This window comes from Mus caroli, chromosome 18 (genome assembly GCF_900094665.2).
Source record: "Mus caroli chromosome 18, CAROLI_EIJ_v1.1, whole genome shotgun sequence".
NCBI lineage: Eukaryota > Metazoa > Chordata > Mammalia > Rodentia > Muridae > Mus > Mus caroli.
In genome coordinates, this window is record NC_034587.1 from 11,206,429 (window position 1) to 11,229,635 (window position 23,207).

The 23,207-nt window shown below is 44.0% G+C and overlaps 1 protein-coding gene across 5 annotated transcripts in view; it reads right to left on the reverse strand.

Moving 5' to 3' along the window:
• The window catches only part of Ss18 (SS18 subunit of BAF chromatin remodeling complex), a 56,130-nt gene extending 33,418 nt beyond the window's left edge, over nt 1–22,712 (reverse strand). For 4 of the 5 annotated variants that reach the window (XM_021150369.2, XM_021150368.2, XM_021150366.2 and 1 more), the window contains exons 1-3: nt 22,470–22,712; nt 19,179–19,255; nt 10,371–10,455 (exon numbers count right to left, since the gene is read on the reverse strand). In XM_021150369.2, the coding sequence (XP_021006028.1) occupies nt 10,371–10,455; nt 19,179–19,255; nt 22,470–22,538 (231 nt within the window). In that variant the 5' untranslated portion in view covers nt 22,539–22,712. The remainder of the gene's footprint in view (nt 1–10,370; nt 10,456–19,178; nt 19,256–22,469) is intronic. The other variant, XM_021150367.2, reaches the window with a different exon arrangement.
• Between the last annotated feature and the right edge of the window lie 495 nt (nt 22,713–23,207).

A 23,207-nucleotide genomic window follows, 5' to 3' on the forward strand; every position in this document is an offset into this window, starting at 1 on the left:
ATATTTGAGAAATGATTATGAAACCTAGATTCTAGGCCTTTCACTGAGCAGAGCCCTGCTAGGGCTCTGAGCATTGCTCACAGCACTCTTACACCAGCCCTCCTCCTACCTGCACTGTCCCTTCACCTTTCCTGGAAATCCCACTGATGCAAAGGCCTCATCAACTCCCATACTCAAGTCTCATGAAGCCAGTTCTATCCTGAAAATGGCGAGGCCACCCCAATGCCTCTCTCTCATCCCCACTGGCATTACAGTCTCTGTGCATCCTCTGGCCTCTATTCTAACCTGGGATGTACCCACGTCTACCACCTCCTGGACTTCCATCCGGGTATGGCTACTGCCACATCTCTGGTTTAACAGCTGCCTCCTGAGTCTGCACAGGGTCCCGTTAGAACAACTTCTCAACTTTCAGAAGAGAAACCCAGGTCCTTAGAATAGTCCTCGAAGCAATCCTCTGTAGACGTGCCTCCTGCCAAGGTCCCCTTCTCAAAGATGTGCAGCTCTTTGACTATGCATATAACATCCTGCAACCCCCAGTACCCAAGTACACCTCTCCTGCTCTCTGCCTTTCCTTGCCATAGCCCACCACTTTTCAACACCTGCAAGGATCTTTTACTGCGCCTGCCTTGCCTGATGGAAGACAGACCCTAGAGAGTGGGAATTTCTGGCTCTTTTGTTCACTGATACTTCAAAAGCACAACTTGCTACAGCCAGACATATTATAAACAATATATTTTCAATTAACTAATGAGCTCAAAAATTTCGTAGTTTTCCATAAAACTACACATCATTATATCAAATTACTTTCAATATCTCTTTTAGAATACAAACACAGAACTACAAACAAAATCCTTAGCTTCCTCAGTTGTAGTATAACTGGCATTAATAAAGCTCCCACAAGGAGGCACTAAAATGACAGAGAAACCTAAGAATCAAAACCAACAAAAGGAGACATGTACATCTAACATGCCTAAAGCTGGTAAAAGCTACACAAACAAGAGCCTTAGTTGGTCATGCTCGGAGGCCCGCAGCCTCACCGGGGGCATGCTCGTTCGCCTTACCTTCCGGCCCTAATTCAGTCTCTCAAAAGTAAATGCACACACAGCACACACGTGATGAATATGCACATGTGCGCACATATATTCATTATATATCATACATCCACACACATCGACCTCAAACGGCTTAGGAAGGTCTCCTCTCCTGGTCATTCATTCTCACAAGAAATCTCAGGATGCATGCCATCATGACCAGTATTGAATTTCTGCAGGAGTTAGGTGTCACCAATTAATTCTTAAAATTGAGTCATCTTAACCCCTGGACTAGAAAGCTAGTTAAAAAAACCTCAGTGCTAACCACAAGACCTGACTGGGTGACCTTCCATATCCATAGCTAATGCTCCCACTTCTATTTGTTAGGGGCCATTCTCCAAACTCCCTGGGGCTCAAGTCTCAGTGGGGGTAGGGGTGCTTCGTGCTTAGTCTACTACCTGGACACTCGCCAGATTTAGTACCAGGCTCTCAATCAACTCACTCTCTCTCATTCATGAGATCAAGTATTTCCTACATAACAAACTGACAGCCTGAGTTTATCCAACTCCGACACACTCATTACTGGACAGTCATTCTCAGTCTGTTAAACTGAAGTTGGGTCTACTATTGTAGGCCAGGTTGTCATGGAACCTATGCTTCTCTTAAGTGGGCCTCCCAAGTGTTGGCGTAACAGGTATCACCATCACTTAATTTTAAGTAAAAAAGCAAACCCATCCATTGAATCTTTGTTCCAGTTGGTGAGCAGTTGGAAAATAATTAGGTGGGACCTTCCTGGAGGAGGTGTGTCACTGGGGCGAGCTTTAGGCATCCCAAGTCCATGCCACCCCAACTAGTTTTCTCTGCTGTGCGTTCTCAGCTACTGTTCCAGTGCCTGCCTGCAGGCCAGCCACCATGCTCCCGACCACGGACTCTAGCCCAATAAACTCTTTTATGAGTTGCCTTGGTCATGGTGTCTTATCACAGCAATAGAAAAGTAACTAAGGCCCCACGCTTACACAGCAAGCTTTCTTACTACTGCTTCACCTCTCCAGGCCCAAGTACTTAAGGATGTATATAGCTTTATATGCAAATGCTAGAATCTAACTCATGGCCTTGTAAATATGAGACCATCAAATGCTCACCAGCAAGCTACAGGTATACCACACGTTAAGGAAATGAAAGAGAACATGTGTGGCAGTTAGTCCCAAAGGTCAACCTGACTGCTCGAGGGGAGCCCAGGAAAATGCAAACCACCCTTTGGGTGTCTCTGGAATTCCTTCCTGAAACTATCACATCACGGAGTTTCTGACCTACCAACTTTAATCCACTGACAGATTTACATTTTGAGTGGACTGTTGGAAGCACTGAAGCAAGGGACCATGGGAAGGAGCTGGAAGGAGCTGGTCATGCGGTCCAGGCCTGTGAAGGGTCTACCTTGGTCCAGTCTCCTCCCTGTTAATTCTCTTGTTTTCCCGACTGCCAGGAGGTGAAGCACTTCCTTCCAGGGCCATCCTCTACCATGTTCTTTCTAGACTGCTGGAAAGCAGTGGAGTTAGGTGGCCATTACACGCCGCTTTCTGAAAGCTTGTGGCCAGAGCAGATCTTTAATCTGTAAGGTGTTTGTTTGGGTATTCTGTCCATAGCAACAAAAATAACTAGCACACCTATATTCATTCTTTATATTATTTTTACATCTATCAATTTGTTTATATTACAAAAGTGATGCATTTATAAGCGTGATATACAAATACAATTAGGAAATCTAAAAGCTTAGCATATACATTTATTGAAACAAAACAGACTTAAATAAATATATGTTGAATATTTGAAAGCAGGGCAGAACCATTCTGTAGTTTTAAAAATTCTATACACATTATTCTTTATTATTATACAAATTAACTTTATTCAAGAATAAAACTGTACTAAACAATTGTATGTATTTGTTGAACTCATCCTCAATACTGACCCTTGCTTCTGTTTGTTGGTTTTATTTATATAAGCAATGCTTCAGTAGACAGCTTTCTACGAAGACTTTTGTGTACTTGTCCAAATGTTAAGAGGGGCGGGGCTGGGAGCTGATTCAGTGGGTAATGTCACACGAACATGGAGACCTGACTCCTGGTCTCAGCACCCATGCAAACCTTGGGAGGAGAAAGTGAGTGGTGGCAGACCCACAAGGTCCCTGGAGCTGGCTGCCGAGGAGCCTAAGGGAACCAGGGAGGACCAGGCTATGTAAGACACCCGCCACAAAAAGTACCACCTAGAGCAACTGGGGAAAATGCCAGAAGTCAGCCTCTGGCCTCCACACACAAGCCCATACATGTGAACACACACAGCACACATGCATTCAATTAAAAAACAAAACAGGAGGTTATCCATTTCTTACTACTGGAATACTGAAATAGTATTTCCAATTAAAGTCAAAGGGATAATCTTTAAGTTCCATTAGAAGGTACTTTGACGATCTTTTATACCTATGCTGAGAACACACACACACTATTCACAGAAATGTACAGCCAACATGCAAAGAATATCTAGGTTCAATTGTACAGGCTTCTGAATTTAATAGATAAAAGTCCAGGCGGCATCATACAGATCTTAAATAAATGTGACAAATCAGCAGCCTGTTGGTAAAATGCTGCCTGTGACATTAGCACTTCGAGCACGTGAACAGGGAGATCAGTGCCCACAGACACAGAACAACTTCCTTGCAGAACTGTCCCTAATTGAGCAAAGCTAGTAATCTCATCTGCTGCTTAAAATGTATTTTTAATACACACAGTATTTCTAAAGTAGTACATATTGTTCTATATCAAATACACATTTAAGTCATTTGGCTATAAACATTTAAGGCATGTAAAATTCTTTGTTTTACATTTTTGAAAGAATAAAATCAATCTTCCTAGTGTTTCTTTTTTACGCTAACAAACAAAACGAAAACCCTCGCCCAGAAGCTCAGGTACATATTGATGTTTTAATCTGCACTGAATCTCACACACACCCCTCCCCAAGAATTTATGCGCAGTGAAGACTAGGAAGAGTCCGTCCCAAAACAGCTGCTCAGAAGACCGAGACAACACACAGAGCTGGAAGGGTAAAGCAGCAGCCTGAATGGAGCAGAGCACAGCCAGCTCCATTAAAAAACAAAACAAAACAAAAAACAGGTGAGCTGCTCACAAGAAGCTCAGAACAACTGAGCAACTGGAAAGGAAACTCCGACCGGTGGGGCTGTCTGCCCGCGAGAGTGAGCTCCAGGTTCCCCAACTTTGTGAGCTGTCACCCACGCTGGGGTGGGCTTTAGTGATCCAGGTATTCTGCGTTGTTTCTGCTCCTGCAAGGAACCCCATCCACCCATATTCCCATAAGTAACCCCAATAAAACACTGGTTTACCACAGCCATACTTTGGTCTGTCATGGGCTACCTTTCTAGGGGTGAAGGGATGTGTGTGCCATGTCTCCCCAGGAAGTCTGTCACACAACAGTCACAACAAGGTTCTTGTTTGTTTTTGTCATACTGCTGAAAGGCCTGTTGAATATGCAAATGGTCGTGTCTAATGGAAGCTAGAGTGCTGTCTCACACTCAGGCAAGAAACTCCTTATTTGGAAACCATCTATTTCTAGAGAGCAATTAAAGAACACAGGAAAGCAGAAGCATAAACGAACCCTCCCTGAAGAACGCTGTGCACTGAGAAGAAACTGAAGAATGGGTATACATTCAGGCCATGAGCTAAGCACTCAAAGAAGGTAAGATTAAAAACTAACACGAGTGAGCAGAAGAGATGGCTCGGTGGTTAAGGCTACTGTTCTTGAAGAGGGCCCAAGTTCAGCTTCCACACTCATGTTAGGCAATCCAACACCCACTGTGGACTCCATGGGCACCGGTACTTACACATGCATACACCGATAACACACATAATTTAAACAGAGAAATCAGGAATCGAAGAATAAGTATGTCAGGAAAAATATTATTTTGTCGACAGATGACATGACTTAATAATATTCATACTTAGGGCTCTGTTCCATAACTTCAGACAAGAATGTATTTAAGCCTTTCATTTAAATGCCAAATTAAACAAGGTAGAGATGGTATGGAAAGGCAAGGCCAAATAAAGACCACCGTGCTAGCATGAAGTCCAGAACTCACACGAGAGCCGGATGCATAGCATAAGCATCTGTCCATCCCATGGGGAGCTGTGAGGCAGAGATGGGGGAACCCCAGAAACTCACAGGCCACACAGCCTAGAGGACTTACACCCAAGGTTGTCCTGACCGTCACACACACACCCTGGCACATACACACATGCAATGCACAAATGCACACACAGACACAAAAGCAAGCGCAGGTGAAACATCATCAGAGTACTGACCCTGGATTCTCTACACAACGGCAGAGGGAATGAGAAGATCAATAGGTGTGACAAAGCAACACATACACTGCAATCGTCATGTGACATGCCAACAGACACACAACACTGCAATCTTCATGTAACATGGCAACACACACACACTGCAACCTTCATGTGACATGGCAACACACACACACTGCAACCTTCATGTGACATGGCAATACACACACACTGAAATGTTCAGAATGCGCTACGATACTGCACATTCTTTTACTTTACTTATTGTACTTATAAAAACAGCTATATTAATTGCAAGCTGGCACAACCACTCTGGAAATCAGTTTAGCAGTTCCTCAGGAAATTGGACATAGTGCTACCCGAGAACCCAACTATATCACTCCTGGGCATATACCCAGAAGACGTTCCAACTGGTAATAAGGACACATGCTCCACTATGTTCATAGCAGCCTTATGTATAATAGGCAGAAGCTGGAAAGAACCCAGATGTCCCTCAACAGAGGAATGGATACAGAAAATGTGGTACATTTACTCACTGGAGTACTACTCAGCTAGTAAAAAGGATGAATTCATGAAATTCCTAGGCAAATGGATGGACCTGGAGGGCATCATCCTGAGTGAGGTAAATCACTCGTATAAGAATACACGTGGTATGCACTCACTGATAAGTGGAAATGAGCCCAAAAGCTTGGAATACCCAAGATACAATTCATAGACCACATGATGCTCGAGAAGAAGGAAGACAAAAGTGTGAATGCTTCAGTCCTTCTTAGAATGAGAACAAAATACTCACAAGAGCAAATATGGAGACAAAGTGTAGAGCAGAGACTGAAGGAAATGCCATCCAGAGACTGCCCCACCTGGGGATCCATCCCATATACAGTCATCAAACCCAGACACTATTGTGGATGCCAAGAAGTACATGATGACAGGAGCCTGATATAGCTGTCTCCTGAGAAGCTCTGCCAGTGTTTTACAAATACAGAGGTGGATGCTCACAGCCAACCAATGGACTGAGCACGGGGTCCCCAATAGAGGAGTTAGACAAAGGACAGAAGGAGTTGAAGGGGTTTGCAACCTCATAGGAAGAACAACAATATCAACCAACCAGTACCCTCAGAACCCCAGAACTCCCAGGACTAAGCCACCAATCAAGGAGTACACATGGCTCCAGCTGCATATGTAGGAGAGGATGGCCTTGTCAGGCATCAATGGGAGGAAAAGTTCTTGGTCCTATGAAGGTTCGATAGCTGCCCCCGTTAGGGGAATCAAGAGTGGAGAGGTAGGAGTGGGTGGGTGGGTGGGTGGAGGAACACCCTCAAAGAAGCAGGGGGAGAAGAAAGGAATGAGGGTTTCAGGAGACGGGGAAACTGGGGAAAAGGATAACATTTGAAATGTAAATAAAGAAAATATCCAAGAAAAAAGAAAAAAATAGCTATATTAAATTTCTGACAGGAAGGGCCTTAAATGATGCTCTGTTAGAGCACTCAGTGAACTTAAAAACTAAAACTCAACTTTACTAAAGCTTTTAGAAAAAAAAGAAAAGCCATTAATTATCACCCAAGGGCTTTTCAGGATCTTAAATGTAACATCACCTAAAAACCAGAAGCCAGAAAATGAAAGTTTTGTCTAAAATACAGGACTATGTACTCTAAATCAATTTTACTCATAGACCAGCTTTTCAGTCTTTGCATACAAGTCATTTCAACAACTACCCTTAATAAAGGGAAAATTTAAGGTCTCTAAGTGGCGAAGTTGTACTATTTAAAACTTGAAAAAAGTGAAAAGCAAGACACGTGACTACCAGCAGCCTTCTTTTAAGATCAGAATGTGCTTTCGTGTGGCTAGCAAATGACTATCCACTGGGTCACGTGGAAACAACACTCTCCGGACTACAGACTACGTAAGCTGCCTGCCAGCTGTGCAGTGAGCTCCAGGTCCCCAGTTCTGTGAGCTGTCTGTCACCCATGCTGGGGTTGGCTTTGGTGTTGCAACTGTCTTCCCGTCAGTTCTGCTCCTGTAAGAAACCCCAGTAAAGCCCACTGGCTTACCAACCCAGCCTTTGGTGGTACTTAGGCTTTGCTGTCAGTCTCTTATCTGGATGAGTATTGTGTGTATTGTGCCTCCTCTGGAAAATGTTTGTCATACCACAGTGCACCATATGCATGCCTTGTACCCAAGTGCACTGTGAGCTTGAGGCCAGCCCAGACTACATGAAAACCTATTTGCAATAATAATAACATCACGATGATGGTGGCATGTGTGATGGGGTTCTAAGTCCAAAAAGCTTTTAAAAAATCCTTCAATACAGAAAAAGGAAAGCCAAATATTGATTATTTAAAATATTTAAAAAATAGGTCACCTATATCTGTCACGACTGACAGGAAAGTCACAAGAAAATATACAAGTCAATTATGGTAAACAAATCAAGATTCCAGCTGGGGAGTGATGTCTGGAATCCCAGTACTCAGGAGGCAGAAGCGGCAGATGGCTGAGTTCAAGGCCAGCGTACTCTAAAATGCAAGTTCCAGGACAACCAGGGATACACACAGAAACCCTGTCTCAAACAAACAATCAAACAAACAAATAGTCCTATTGTTATTATTTAAAAAATTATTTCATCAGCTTTATACAAATAAATTTAAAATGCTAAGGAGACTAAACGAAGATACTATTCCACAGAGGCACACCAACCATTTAAAGTCACATTTCAGCACTCTTTCACATAAGACAAAGCAAGAAAATTCCATTTCATTTTATGAAGTCTGCAACAATCAATTAAAAAAAGAGAGATCAGTTACAAAGATGCAAATACAACAGGTATTGTGTACAGTGACCAAGCTGGGTGTTCTCACACATCTGCCTGTAATCCCAGCACCTTAGAAGCAAAAGCAGGAATCTAGGAGTCAAGGCCAGCCTGGGCTACACAGCAAGTTCCACACCAACCTCAGCTACAATAAGATGTCCCATCTCAAAAAACAAAAACAGAAAAACAAAGGCCATGACCAAGTGAGACAGACACAGGAAAGTTAACTCCTTTCTTAGGTAGGAGTTATTATTGGCCAGTGTAAAGTACCACACTGACAGCCTGAAGAAGAAAGCACAGATCACTTAGTTAAGTACGACTCATCTGAGATACACGCTTTAATTCGCACACCAGAAACCAAAGCAGACTTTTATTTTATTTCGATATAGTTTTCTATAGAATACTACAGTCCACATCACACGTACTGGTCAGATGGATCTCTCCCTCTGAGCTCAGAGCAGACAGGGATGTCCTGTGCTACCATTTCTAAGAACAGAGGAGTCGGAACTGGTGGGGAACAAATGACACAACTGGGAATACAGAGAACAAAACACCAGGAGCTAAAGACAATGTCCTGGAAGGGAAGATTCAAACCCTACTGCATGCACATCCATGCAGATGCTAGGCACAGAAAAACAAAGACAGACCAGAGATTCGGCTCAGCTCAGAGGCGCTTGCTCAGCAGCACAAGTCTAGAACTCTTAAAAAGGCAGAAAGAACTCGGCTGTCCTCTGATCTCCATGAGTGCTGTGTCGCACATGCATGTACACATACACACACATAACACACACAACATACACACACACACCTGAATGAAGTACCTAGCACTAAGTCCATGAAAGCAGAGTGAGAAGAAGGAAGAACTGCGTGGTCAGGGGTGATGACATCATGGAATTTCCTTACAAAGACCAACAGGACAAAGGTCAGACACAGGTCCACACATACAGCAATACTTGAGAAACCAGATGAAAAAAAGGCCATTTCCAAGCATACTGAGAGAGAATCAGCCACACAGGAGGAAGCAAGCCAAACAAGCCCACTGCCTGCAAAAATCAACTCAAGAGCAATGAAGTTCACAGCAATACCCATACAAACTATTTCATGTTCAAAAGTATCCCAGCAGACTGGGTCAAGGTCAAACATGCTCTCAGGTCTCACATGTTCTGTGCACACATTATCACGTGATCCACTTCAAGCTTGTGGATGAAGACAGGAGATACTAACCACAAAATCAAAGCCAGGTAAAATAGTTTCTCAAGTGAGCATGTTGGTGCATGCCTTTAGCAACCAAAGGAAAGTAAACACAGCAAATGCTGGGCCAGCCTCAGCTAGCGAGGAGGACCTCGTCTCAATAAGATAACTAAAACCATCTCTTGAAGTACAAATACCTCTTAGATCTCATATTTAAAAAAAGAAAAAAAAATTCTAGTTCTGTCAACTAAAAGGGCCCAGTAAACATAAAAATCTTGTAATAACAATGCCCAAGCATTCAAACTGATCCCTGAGTCTTAGTCCCCAAACAAACAAAAAGGAAAGAAAACTCCTTGAAAGCCGCTGCTCTCGGCCGAGTCTTGGGTGTAATAGATGACTAGTTTGGTATCTCGGATGCTGAAAGCACATCTTCCTGACTTGACCCAACAGAGGAAACCTGGAACAACCTCAAGCCCAGCTGAGTCTCCACCTACGTACCAGTTTGTGCCACCGAGATGGAAGGACATGTTATAGCTACAGATTCTGCGAGACAGAATCCAGAGTGTAATAGAGGCTCCACAGCAAGTGACTCAGTTTCCCCAACAAACAGATGGAGCTACAAAAGCATAAACTGGCAGATAAACCAGCCAGTGCCACTCCAGGATCTTGTCTGGCCTTGAGGCGATCACACAGAAGTTTGTTGGGAAACTTCTGTTCAGACCCTGGGAATCTGGTTTACGTTGTTGTAAGGTCAACAGTCCTGATAGCTAGAGATTCGGGTGGAAGTGGTTAACACTGAAATGAAATATCCCAGGCACATTAGCAACTTACTCAGTAATTTAAAATAAACCAACAGGGAGCATTTGGGGAGAATCCATGCAAATCAGACGAGTAACACAACACAGCATTCAAGAAACAAAACCCGGTGACATCACACGGGGGCAGAGACATTCACCACAGGATTGCACAGGTACTTACTGCTGGTAAGAGAGACTGCATATTTTGATTAGAGTCTGCTATTGTAGCAAGGTATACCAGGTTTGTATGCAATATCTGCTGATACCTATTAAAATAAAACAAATACCAATATTAAAAAAAAAATCTTCCAACTGCTTAAATGCAAACAGCACGATAATTATTTTTAGAGCTTAATGAAAGATGTTACCTGTGTATTAATAGCACTTCAACTTTTCTTATTTCCTCTGCAAAATAATTCCAATTGACACACAACACATTTAAGGTAATGGAGCGCAGAGCAATCTCACCATGTGCTAGGCACGCATGTTCTCTGTGCACTGGCTGGTTGTATCAACCTGACACAAGCTAGAGTCAGCAAGGAAGAAGCCTCAGTTGAGAAAATGCCTCCGTGAGATTCAGCTGTAAGGCATTTTCTCAATTAGTGAGCTCTTGTGGCTGGTGCTATCCATGGTCTGATGGTCCTGGACTTTATAAGATCGAAGGCTGAGCAAGCCATGGGAAGCAAGCCAGTAAACAGCATCCTTCCCACCCCCTCCCACCCTACCCATGGCCACTGCATCAACTCCTATCTCCAGGTTCCTGCCTGCTTGAGTTCCTGTCCTGACTTCCTTTGATGGTGAACAGCAATGTAGAAGTGTAAGCTGAATAAACTCTTTCCTCTCCAACTTGCTTTTTGGTCATTGTGTTTCATTGAAGCAATGGAAACCCTGACTGAGGCAATGAGTCTCTCCACTTACCTACCACTGAGAAATCATGGTTTACAGTGCTGAGTTACACAAGACTCCACAGCTGGTCAAGGGATTAATATCCCACATTCAGAGGCAGACACAGCACAGGGGTTTTACCAGAGTTAGAACACAGGAATTCAATGAGATATGCTCACTGCCCCCACACTTCCTCCTGCTTTCTTTGTGTTGTTGGGGTCTCATTACATAGCCCTGACTGGCCTGGAACTCACTCTGACCAGGCAAGCCTCAAACTCAGAGATCCACCTGCCTCCCAAGTACTCCTGTGCCATTTGCATTTTACCAAAAACTTTAAGCCAAGGTATGATCCACACACTCCCTCTCTGGGTTGTCTCAGCTGATTTTAGCCAACGTTACACCCTTCTTCTATAAGGGCATCTTTGCCAACACAACGGGAATCAATCAACGTAAAAACTGCTACAGCAGACATGAATAAAATAGCAGAAGATTAAAATCATTAACAATTCACTTTAAAACTATAATGGAATTCTTAAGACTCGGGCTCTATGGTTAAACACAGCTAGAACAATGGCTTTTAGTGACATTGCTTAATAATTAAAGTCACTTTGTAATTTTTTAAAGTTAACTCATATAAAACCAAAAATTGGCAGTGATCTAATTACTGTTTGGTTTCAGTACATAAATACAAATTTAAAGTCTACACCAAAATGTTCCACTGTTTAAAGACTTCATTTTCCTCAGGCCAGGCATGGTGGCAAAGGCCTGTGGCCCCAGCACTTGAGAAGCTGGCACGGAAACACGGTTAGCCTGGGAATATAGCAAGACCATGTCTCAGAAGCTGAGACTCATTTATTATAGATACTAGCTATAAATTTTAAATGAGTATGTCAAAAGAATTGTATTCAAATAAATGAAACACTCTAATTCAGATCCAAACTGAAAGAATTCTCTATTATAAACAACTAACAGCAGGGTTTCTAAGGGGAGAAAAGCTTGGCTCTTTACTGATCACAGGTTCCTCACTAAGAAACTTAGGCTTGTAGTCCCGCTGCTCACATACACCAAATCGGAAAGGAGACCTTTTTATAAGGCTCTTGGGTAAACAAGGACCAAGCGGAGCTCTTATGATTGTCTTTGCAATTCTGCAGACTACTGACAGCAAGCAGCAAGTAGACTGTCTCACAACTCCATACTTGTCTTACTTGGAACTTAACACTCCCTTGCACTCAAGACAAAAATAACCAAACTGCCTCCCCCAACCCCTTTTTTTGAGTCAGGGTTTCTCTGTATAGCCCTGGCTCTCCTGGAACTCACCTTGTCGTCTGGAAGTCAGGTTGCCTAAGTTCGAGCCTCTGCCTCCTGAGTGCTGGGATTTAGGATGTACCACCATGTCCAGCCCTCAAACACCCATGTTTAAAAATTGTATCCATGGTCATAGGAGCAGTAATGGGGACCACAACTTCTCTCCCTCCACTAGGTGGGTCCTGGGGATCAAACTAAAGCCATGTCTAGTGATGTAAAAGCTAGCAGGTAAAAGCTCTTTTACCTGCTGAGCCTGCTGGCAGGACCACGCAGTCACTTTTAAGTAGGACACACACTAACTTCAAAGCCTACATTTTCAAGTCTTTCTTCTCTGAGTTTTCTTATGTTAGTATGATCCTCAAGTGAGAGCTTGAGACTAACTCCCCATGGCAGATTAACACGTCTAACTACATGACCAACTACCATGGCAGGTGAAGATGCCCAACCTGAAGACTTTGTCTATGTGCAACATAACAAAACCTCTTACTTAGGCTGATCAGCCCTTAGAAAATTACTGCATGGTCCATGCTAGCTGACTGCCTAACAGGAGTTAAAGCAGGCCTCAAAAGTCTCTTGAAGCTTTAACTCACACCATAACTCAGTTAAATTTTCAAGCTATTTACCCAAATGTTCTCAACATCAAATCTAACCTTTGAAGTTATTTTAAATTTACGGAGAAATCTTTACATCTTTCTCCAGATTTCTGAGCAGTATTTTATAGCATCTGTCCTTCCATTCTGTCTATGCACACATCTGGTTTGTCAAAAACATACTTCAATCCCAATGTACATCGGCCCACCCCTGAGTACCACCTCACGAGAACGTTAACACCCATCCAACACAGAGAACTCAGGCCTCTAAGTTCTTTTCCTAACATAAGAATGTTCACAAATGCAAGCTGATTTGTGGTTTCTAGTTTTCTATTGTTTTGTTTATTTGTTGAAGCGACACCTTAATTTAGTTCAGGTTGGCCCCAGAACTAACTACATAAACCAGACACTGGCCTTTAACTCAGCAATTTTATCTCATTTTATTTTAGACAGGTTTTTGTCTGGATTAGTAATCTTCTTGCCTCAAACTCCAGAGTGTTGAGACTATAGGCAGATATCAATAAACTAGGCTAGCAGGTGCTCTTTGGAGTACAACTGCAGTAAGAAAAATAAGTAATATTCATCAAAAAGCTAAGACAAAACAAATCTCAAAAATGATTAACAAAAACCTGGTTACTTTTATTTTTTTTCTCATTCTCTTCTGAGTTTACATGTAAGTCACCTAAGATATAATTTATAAATCAACAACAATAACAACAAAAACCTGAAGAATCTGAAAAACATTTTCCCATAAAATTTCATGTTCTAGTATAAATATCATTACACTTGTTACTGCAGTTCTTACAGGTGTGTGGTCCTCTACATTTTAGTCAAGGATGGAGTGGGTATCCCCAGTGTTCCCACAATGTCCGGCTGCCCTCTCAGTCTGTGTGGTGTGCTCTGCAATGCCCACATGATGACAAAACTGGCTGATGGTGCCTTTATGGTTTCTTTTCTTTAAACATCACTGTACCTGTTCTCAGTACTGTGGTAACACAAGAAATATGAATGTATAACTAACAGGAGATGATCAATCACATCACATCTTATATTTGATGATGGGAACAGCTGGAAGCCAGCCATAGCTACGAGATCCATTAAAATCTTATGTTTGATGACTGTCTGGTCCTAACAAGTTCTAACAGATACTTCCAAATGTCTATGCTCACTACTAAAAGAGACATCAGTCCCTAAAGACACCACTAAAGAGAAGATGTATTACCGACCATAAGGCAAAATAACCAGTCCTAAATTTATTAAAGAAAAAAAATTAATCTGAAAAGCTTAATTTTAAGAATAACTTTAACCCAGCACATTTATTCAATGGTCAAACTACAGTTTGTAGGATAAGTTAGTTTGGTGAGCAGTGGTTTAAACTAAGATTCCATTAGATAATGACCAATACTATCTTTTGGCATTAAAATTTATAAAACACTCTGAAATAGTTGTAGCCATCCTAAAATACCAAAAAGGGGAAGGGGGGCTTCTGATTAAAGCAAAATCTGGATTGACTTAGAAAACATCCAAACTACACTGAAGGAAGCAGTAACAGTCTCAAGTATGCGTTCGCAAACCAGGAAGAACATCGCCTATGCACACAACGCTTCCAACCCCTGACTTACAGAGCAACACAGGAAAGCCTCACTCCTGGGAAGCCCTGTGGGAAGGGGGTGCTCACTGTCTTGTTTTAAACAACGCATTTGCTTCCTAATTGTTTTACAATGCAAATACTATCAACAGTACAGTTTTAAAACTGTAAGGACTTGTTAGGTTTGCTATTCTTTAGATAGGCTCTTATAGGCTCTAGGATCACCTGGAAGTCATGGCAATCCTCCTGCCTCAGCCTTCTGTGTGACACCTAGCTAAAATCCTTCTTTTGTCTGCGTGTAGGGGAGGTGAATATTTTTTTTCAAGTTCATGTTTTCTTTCACAATGAGGTGGGGGATCCACTGCATTAATTAGGGTTGCTGCAAGAGCAAGTAGGGATTACTGACTGGTGCAGGGCCAAGGAACAGGATTCTTTCTCCCTGTAGCTAGCTGACAGGAGACAGTGGGCCCCAAGATCCTCTCACCCACAATGGAACAAAGTTACATTTCATCCACAAAGCTGACTCCCGGAAGACATCCTTCTCCAATGCTTCTCTGCACTTTCCTTTCCCTGCAACCCCAGCAGGGGCATGAAGCACCTGTCAGTGCTGAGAGCAGGGGTGCTTTTTTCTTTATTCATAAGCTGCATCAACAACTTGGAAAACAGCGAATACCAAAAATCAAAACAAAACAAAAACAAAACCAACCAACCAAACAAAAAAACAGTCCAAACAAAGATAACCCATCAAAGCCGAAACTGCAGCTCAGACTGCTGATCAAGCTTCTCTGAGGCAGAACGGGAGGGACACACACACACACACAGAGAGAGAGAGAGAGAGAGAGAGAGAGAGAGAGAGAGAGGTGAAAGCCTCGTGGTCTTGGTGGGAAGGAGGGCTTGGTAGGAGGGGGTAACAGTATAATGGAGGAGAATCCCATCAGAGCACATTACAGATAAGTGTGAAATTGTGAAAGAATACAAGAACCTGAAAAACATAAAATAAAACTCCAGCCCCCAAGAATTAAGGGCAGTCCTAAATGACACAGCAAAACTTGCTTGATTCAATGTAGAACGGAGTCAAAAACTCGTGAGGAAAGGCAAAACGTAAGCCTCCACCTGAGGTCAGTCTATGCCCCAGCAGCATCAAGCACAGGTGAGGACCGTCTAGGCCATGTGTAGAGGCAGAGTGGACAGATGACACACACACAGGTGACAAAGCTTCCAATACAAACCAAACAGGATCCGCCACAGTGGGAGCACCTCGCTGCCCTTAACACTGGGTCATACACAAAAATGAAACCTATTCTACTCCAGGTTCTTAAATGCCACAGATTTGAAGAATCACTGTGGCAGTGCCTGCATGTCTGCTTCAGGGAGTGACCTCACCCCTGATGATCATCCGTGACAAAACCACAGAATTAGACCACTACTTTTTAAAAATAAAATTTCAAATATATACCAACAAAAATGTATTGAAAAAAACAAAATATATAAATGGAAGTGGTCATACAAAATGCCAAGTGTGTGATTAGAAAACAAGATAATCTAATATCAATGTTTTGGTTTCTATATTTCAACCATATATTTAGACAAATAAAACCACCACCAATCTGGTCTTAAGAGAAAGAGATGAATCCAGATTTGTACAAGAGGAAATAAAACATTTCAAGGTACAGGAAAATATTCAAAAATTTAAGAGAGATATCAAGAAGTCAGACAGAAATGCTTCTAGTAGCCAGATCTAGAACAACCCAAGGAAAAAACAAAAACAAAAAACAAGGTATTTAGGTATTTGACAGAGTCACACCCAAGGTTAAGAACACAGAAGGAATGTACAACTCCATTCAAATGCAAAGGCATGAAATGCCAAGCAAGAGGAGAGAGATAACCTCCTCACAACAGAACTCCAAATGAGTTTACGAGCGATGGACCTAGGCATCACTTGACAGCCGTAATGGTATTAACCATCGTGGGGAAATCACTAGTGGCTACTAAAATTAATACACTGAAGCATAGTGAGGAAAGGTGTGCTTCAAGGTGCCTTCCCAGTGACAGGCATATGAATTACACATAAGCCAGTAAATCTGCTGAAGAAAACAGCAGGCAGCAGCTTAACTAATTCATCAAATTACCACAGATACTAGAACAAGCTGCTACTGTTCAACTAGGGTGGGGACAGTCACACTATGGCCATAGGGCACAGTGTGAACTTCATTATGCAGAAACATAAATTAGGACTTAACTGAGGAGTCCACCACAGAATTGCTGCCTTCTGCAACAACGTCAACACGGTGAAACTTAGTTAAGTCCGAGGAGCAGCTATGGTTAAAGCATACCTACAAGATGTCCCCACCAAATGCAAATATGACCCACACTGGGATGCGGAGAGGACACACTAACTGGGAAACCCTGAAAGCTCTGCAGCCCAGCAGTCCTGCACTCATCACTGCAATAATCTAAACTCAGGCAACGTAAGAGTGCACGCCGGACTTTAGGGAAAACCTGGGTTACTAAACATAACCTATATCTGCAATCATTCTCAAATGTCTATGAAGTAAAGTGACTGGGCCGATCTGTTAACATCTAAAGAATTTCAGTAAGGGATAATATCGTGATGGTTTGTATATGCTTGGCCCAGGGAGTGGCACTATTAGGAGGTGTGGCCTTGTTGGACTAGGTGTGTCTCTGTATCTAGGACTGGCCACGGTGGGTGAACGCCGTGACAGGGATGCAGTAAAGCAAGGAAACTTTTGGCAGAGTGGTTTGGCAATTCAGCATGGTCTCTGCCCTAGTGATTACTTAAGAATTGCAGCCTAGGTCTGGCAATCACTCAAGGGGGATAGCACTTGCCAAACAGAAACACCGTCCTAAATTTGATCCTTGGCCAACAAGAAAAAAAGAAAAAAATTACTTCTATAAACATTAAAACATCATAATCTATATGTGTATTGACATAAATTCATACAGAAGGAAATAAGATAATGGAAAATAAAAGGTAGTCATAAAATTTTTATAATATTAAACATAGATTTTTATTTCAAAACTTACTTTGGGTAGAGAGGCAAAAGAGAGACCTGAAATTCAGATGTAGAGTGAATCACCGGAGGGCAAGAGACCAATAAAGGTGGAAAGCTGACCAAGTGGTTGCTGGCGCTATCTCCCGTGAGAGAGAGCCAACAGGAGCCCTAGGAAAGGGCACACCACGGCTGAGTGAGAGGCTCTAAAGCAGTGCTCTCCAGGCAGCAGTCAGTGGCCAGACTCAGTAAAACCAAAACACGACACACAGCTCAGGACCGGGAGGGGCGTCAACTCTCTCAAAGCTGTGATGGTGGTTACACACTGACGTGACAGTATTCTGTAAAGCATGTCACTTCCTCCCTATGGCATCTGCTAGAAACTTTGTCTCATCTTTACCTGTATCTGCCAGACACTGCTGCCCAAGATGCCTCAGGGTCAGACTCTTCTGCTGATCTGGTTTTGAGGGTTTTTGGTTTGTTTAAGACGGGGTCTTGTTTGAGGCCAGCCTGGTCTACAGCCAGGGCTACACAGAGAAACCCTGTCTCGAAAAAAAAAAAAAAACACAAAACAAAACAAAACAAAAAAAAGACAGGGTCTTGAGGTGTGGCTCAGGCTGGCCTTGAATTTATAATTCTCCTGCCTTAAAGGTGCTGGGATTCCGGCCATGCCCATTTGATTCTACTAGGGTTTATCACTTACTTCAGAGAGATCACTTCAGAAATTTGGTCCTAATGGTGACTGGGTTTCTAGAACAGCAGTATTTTCTGAAGTTCACTACATACATGAAGATTTCTTTTTCTTTCTTTTCCCCCATCCCCCCCCCCCTTTTTTTTAAGACAGGGTTTCTCAGTGTAGTCCCAGACCAGGCTAGCTTCAGACCTAAGAGATCTGCCTGTCTGTACCTTCAAGTGCTGGGATTAAAGGTGTGTGGGGTCACAATACCACTAGACTAAGATTATACCTTTCTCTCTGTGTGTGTGTGTGTGTGTGTGTGTGTGTGTATGTGTGTGTGTCAGTCATTATTTGGGCATACATGATAGCTCCCATCAGGAAGGAATTTTCATTTGTAAAAAAGTCAAGAAGAGTCTCATGTTCAGCAAAGTGGCATGAATGGCAAATGACAGGAGGACAGGGAGAGCACTTGGCTTTCTAAGGAAGCAGTAGTGCACGTGTCAGCACCAGTCAGCTGGGTGAAAAAGCCAAGCGGAGCTGGGTGTCTGGCACATACTTCCCTTTATGTGATGTGCAGACACCCCTGAGAGACAGAGGCAGGGATCACAGGTCTGGCACCAGCCTGGGCTTCGGGAGAGCCTATGTCAAAGACGGGGGGATCCACTTCTCCAGAAGGTTCTCAATATTCAAACCACACCACGAGAAAGTAGGTTATAGGGTAAGAGGTTGGTGGGAAAGACTTCCAATGATGGCCAATACACATATGCTTCTCTCTGGGGTGATTAAAATGTTCTCAAACCAACTGAGGCGACAGTACCACGACTCTACAAGTACATTTAAAAAGACTGAAATGCACATTTTGAAATAAATAACTCAAAGACAAAATAACAAGTAACAATCCCAAGACCCAAGCCCAAGAGCTTGTCTGTCTTACTGCGAGCACTCCGAGGCCTTCCCTTTGTTCTGATAGTCCATTATACACTGAATAAGATGGTTGTTTTCATCCAGCATCTGAAATTAAAACCAGAGAGTTCATTATAAACCTGTACATCCAGTAAAACTCAAAACTAAGCCAGAGAGTTCATTATAAACCTGTACATCCAGTAAAATTCAAAACCAAGAAGCCCGAAGAGAAGGTATCCATGAACAGGTCACTGCAAAGAAGCGAAACATTGTTTTCTCAAAGCCACTACAGATTACAGAACCATCTCGGTGAACATGGAAAACACCACCCACTTAGAATTACTTTGTGATAGTGTTTCTACTTGCTCTGACAAAATATTTTAAAATTCATTGTAAGAAACACGAGATTGAATAAACTTGGTTAAAATTTTCCTTTGCTGTTAAAATGTATAATCACTTATGAAACATGCTATACATGACTTGCATAGATAATTCTGCGACAACTGATTTTTCATAATTTGAATCTTTCTAGAAATGTATCTACATAGAAAGTGAACCTTCTGTGGTCTTCTGTTAAAATACTGCTCATAACTTGCAACACACACACACAAAAAAATCCTACAAGCTGGTTGAAAGGTAGTGCACGCCTTTAATCCTAGCATTTGGGAGGCAGAGGCAGGCAGATCTCCGTGAGTTCAAGGCCAGCCTGGTCTACAAGAGTGAGTTCAAGGCCAGCCTGGTCTACAAGAGTGAGTTCAAGGACAGTCAGGGCTTCACAGAGAAACTATCTCAAAAAAGAAAAAAAAAATCTTACTTCGTATATGTGGAATGATATCACATTTAATCAACTATGTTTAATACCTATCTCAATTATTCTCTTTGAAACTCATAATGGAAAAAGGGCGTTTCTTTTGACTTACTTATCATCAGTGTATATTAATCATCTCTCTCTCACACACACACAAACACACACTCTCGAGTGCTGTGGTGTGAAGTCAGAGGGCAATTCTGTGGCACTGGCTCTCTCCTTGAACCCAGCTGAGCCACCTTCTAGGCCATTGTTTTGAGGTGTCTTGTTTTAAATACAGAAACATTCAATTACCTCTCCTATCTGTAACAGTAGTTTCTGCTAGTTGAAAGCTGACCCCCAGTTGCTACTGGAGCATTCTCATGCTCTAGTGTGAAGGAGGAAATCTGTTCTCCAGAAGGAAACAAACACAGGAGCAGTGCTGCCCAAGGGCCCTGAAGTAACGGCTCAGCTGCTTTTCTAACTGTGCAGATGCGTGATCCTCCAAAAGGACACATAGCAATCACCTCTATGCAGGTAATACTTAATAGAATTTAAGTTTGTAAAATAAACTGTGGTATCTCAGAAAGTCCAAAAACCATAAGATACATCAATTATCATTTTAGCATCTTATAGCAATCTAAGCAACCTTGGTTTTGAGGATTAACTAATTCATCTATGCCAATGGCACTACAGAAGAAAACCTACATGGGGTCCCTAGCACACTATCCAAGTTTGTAGGAGCTTTAGATTTAGGGGGGCATCCTAAGCATGCCCCACCTTTCATAATTTCATGACAAGACCAAAAATCATTTAATGTGATTTTCAATTAAAAACAAAATCCAATTACCATTAATTGGTATTTCCTGCACATTTATCATTATCTTCAATTGCTAAGAGCAAACACTTTTCTAAAGTGTGCCTCTTAAATATAATCACTATATACAAAAAATTTATTTTGTTTTTTATTGTTGTTACTATTTTTGTTGTTTTCAAGATAGGGTGTAGCCTTGGCTGCCCTGGAACTAACTCTGTAGACCAGGCTGGCCTCAATCTCACAGAAATCTGCCCCCTGAAGGCAGTGCCATCAATTCAATACTCAACCAAGGAATCCACAACACATGAAACAACCCCAACCATCTGTCTCCTGTCTAAACCAACATCTGACACTGCAAACAGAACTTGAATTGTAATGCTTTTGGGGGGCTGGAGAGATGGTTCAGAGGACAAGAGCACTTAATGCTCTTGCTGGGGGCCTGGGTGTGGTTTCCAGCCCCCACAGGAGGCTATTAACTCCATTTCAGGGAACTGATGTTTCTTCTGACCTCCCCAAAGCACTGCATGCACATGACATACACAGACGTATAAAATAACAAAAGAATTTTAATCCATTTTCACTTTTCATCTGAGAATGAAATATAACCAGTTAGCACCTAGATCACTCACTCACGATAAGCAACTAATAGAAAAAAAAAAAAAAAACTCTACTGAGAAAAAGGAAAGCGCCAGACTTTTTCTAGAGTTCAAAAAGAATCCCCTTAGAAACATTCTTTCTGCACGTGTGTGCTTAAAGAAAGCTGTTCAGCAGACTACTGGCTCAACCTGGCACTCTAAAGAAACCAACTGCGTTTCCAGACACTGCCAGGCGGGTTTCTTCAAAGAAAAATAAAGCAACAGTTGGGCAAATGTCAAATGCCACACTACAAAGACCCTGACAGTAAACAGAAACCGATGGCCGTAACCCATAGGTCTTCAAGGGTGCCCCGATTGGTACTACAGGTTGACTTGCTCCCCTTAACCTTACTCCGGGGCAAGGAACAAGATCGAAATACTCAGGGCAAGGCAAACTGCTAAACTTAACAGGAGGCGACTTTCTAAAGTCTACCATGCAGAGAGCTAAATAGTGCCTTGCTTTTAGACACTGGCTCAGAGGATAATAAAGAACCTTTGTGTCTCCAGTTGGCAGCCCCGGAGCGGCGACTGGGTGGCACTCTCTGAGGACCCAGCTCCCAGCGCTTCGATCGTGACTTCATGCAAACCGCCCGCCCGTCGCTGTGGACGGCCAACAGCGCTAGGCCAGCGAGAGCAGGCTCGCCCTCCGGAACCCCAGCGCCCGCCCTGCGCGCTCAGGCGCATCTATCTGCTGCAGACCGGAACAGATCCCGGGTGCGATCCCGGGAGCGACCCCGGGGAGCCCCGGAGGGCCCCCGGCTCCTTCCTCGCCTGCCCCGAGACATTGCGGAAGGTTCTCAAGTTCTCCGAAGAGGGCCTCAACTCCGAGGAGTTTGCGGCGCAGCACTCTCGGGTCGGGCTTCCGCGAGTGGGGTCCCGGCGGGGCGACGCCGGAGTCTCGGGGCCGCTCCCTTCACAGTCCCGCGGCGCGAGGCCACCCGGCCCGCGGGGAAATCGGGCGGCGGTTGCCAGCGCTTTTGTGCGGGCAGAGCAGGCGCCAAAGGGCTCGGTCGGAAAGCCGGCGTCAGCCCGCCCCCACGCCACCCCGCCTCGGCCCGCGTCCCGGCGCCTCTCCCGGCTCACCTTCTGGATGGCGGCGGGCGTGATTTCGCCCTTGCCCCGCTGCCTCGGGGCTGCGAACGCCACAGACATGTTGCCGCCGAGCCCGCGATCAGCGAGTCCCGAGCGCTCCAGGGCCCGCGGAGCTGGGGGCCCGACGCCCGCCTCCGGGCAGTCCCACCTTAGGGCGCCCGGTGGGGGGAGGATGCTCCCGGGCCGCGTCCCTCGCTGGCCGGCTTGGCCTTAACGCGGAGCCGCAGCTCCCAGCAAGGAGTTTAAGACGCTCACTGCTGCCGCTGCGGCTCGAGCCCCGGGTCCCGCCGCGGTCCGCCCCGCTGTCCTCACGCGCTCACCGGCCGCACCCCCGCGTCCCTGCGCTGATGGTAGCGCCGCGCCGGCCGCCTCTGCCCGGACGCTCAGGAAATGGTCCCGCCACGGCGGGAGGGAGCGGCTGGGCCGCGCTGTCACAGGAAACGCGGGGCCCGCCCGCCACACTGCCCCTAACTGTGCCCTCGACCCTCTGGGGAAGAGGCTCGCCCGGGCGGCCGCCCAGAGGGAAAGAGGACAGTCGGGACTCCGGAGCATCTATCGGGTCAGCACAGAGAACGCGGATTCGCTAGTTTAAATGGCTCCCTGCGCTCCACGTGCGCACCTCGGAGTGCACGCTCGTCTAGTCTAGCCTATTAGTAAAGAGAACCCCGGACTCGGAGTTTGCCTAAAGATAGACCCTGCCCACACTTGTGGATCTACTTGATCTGACTT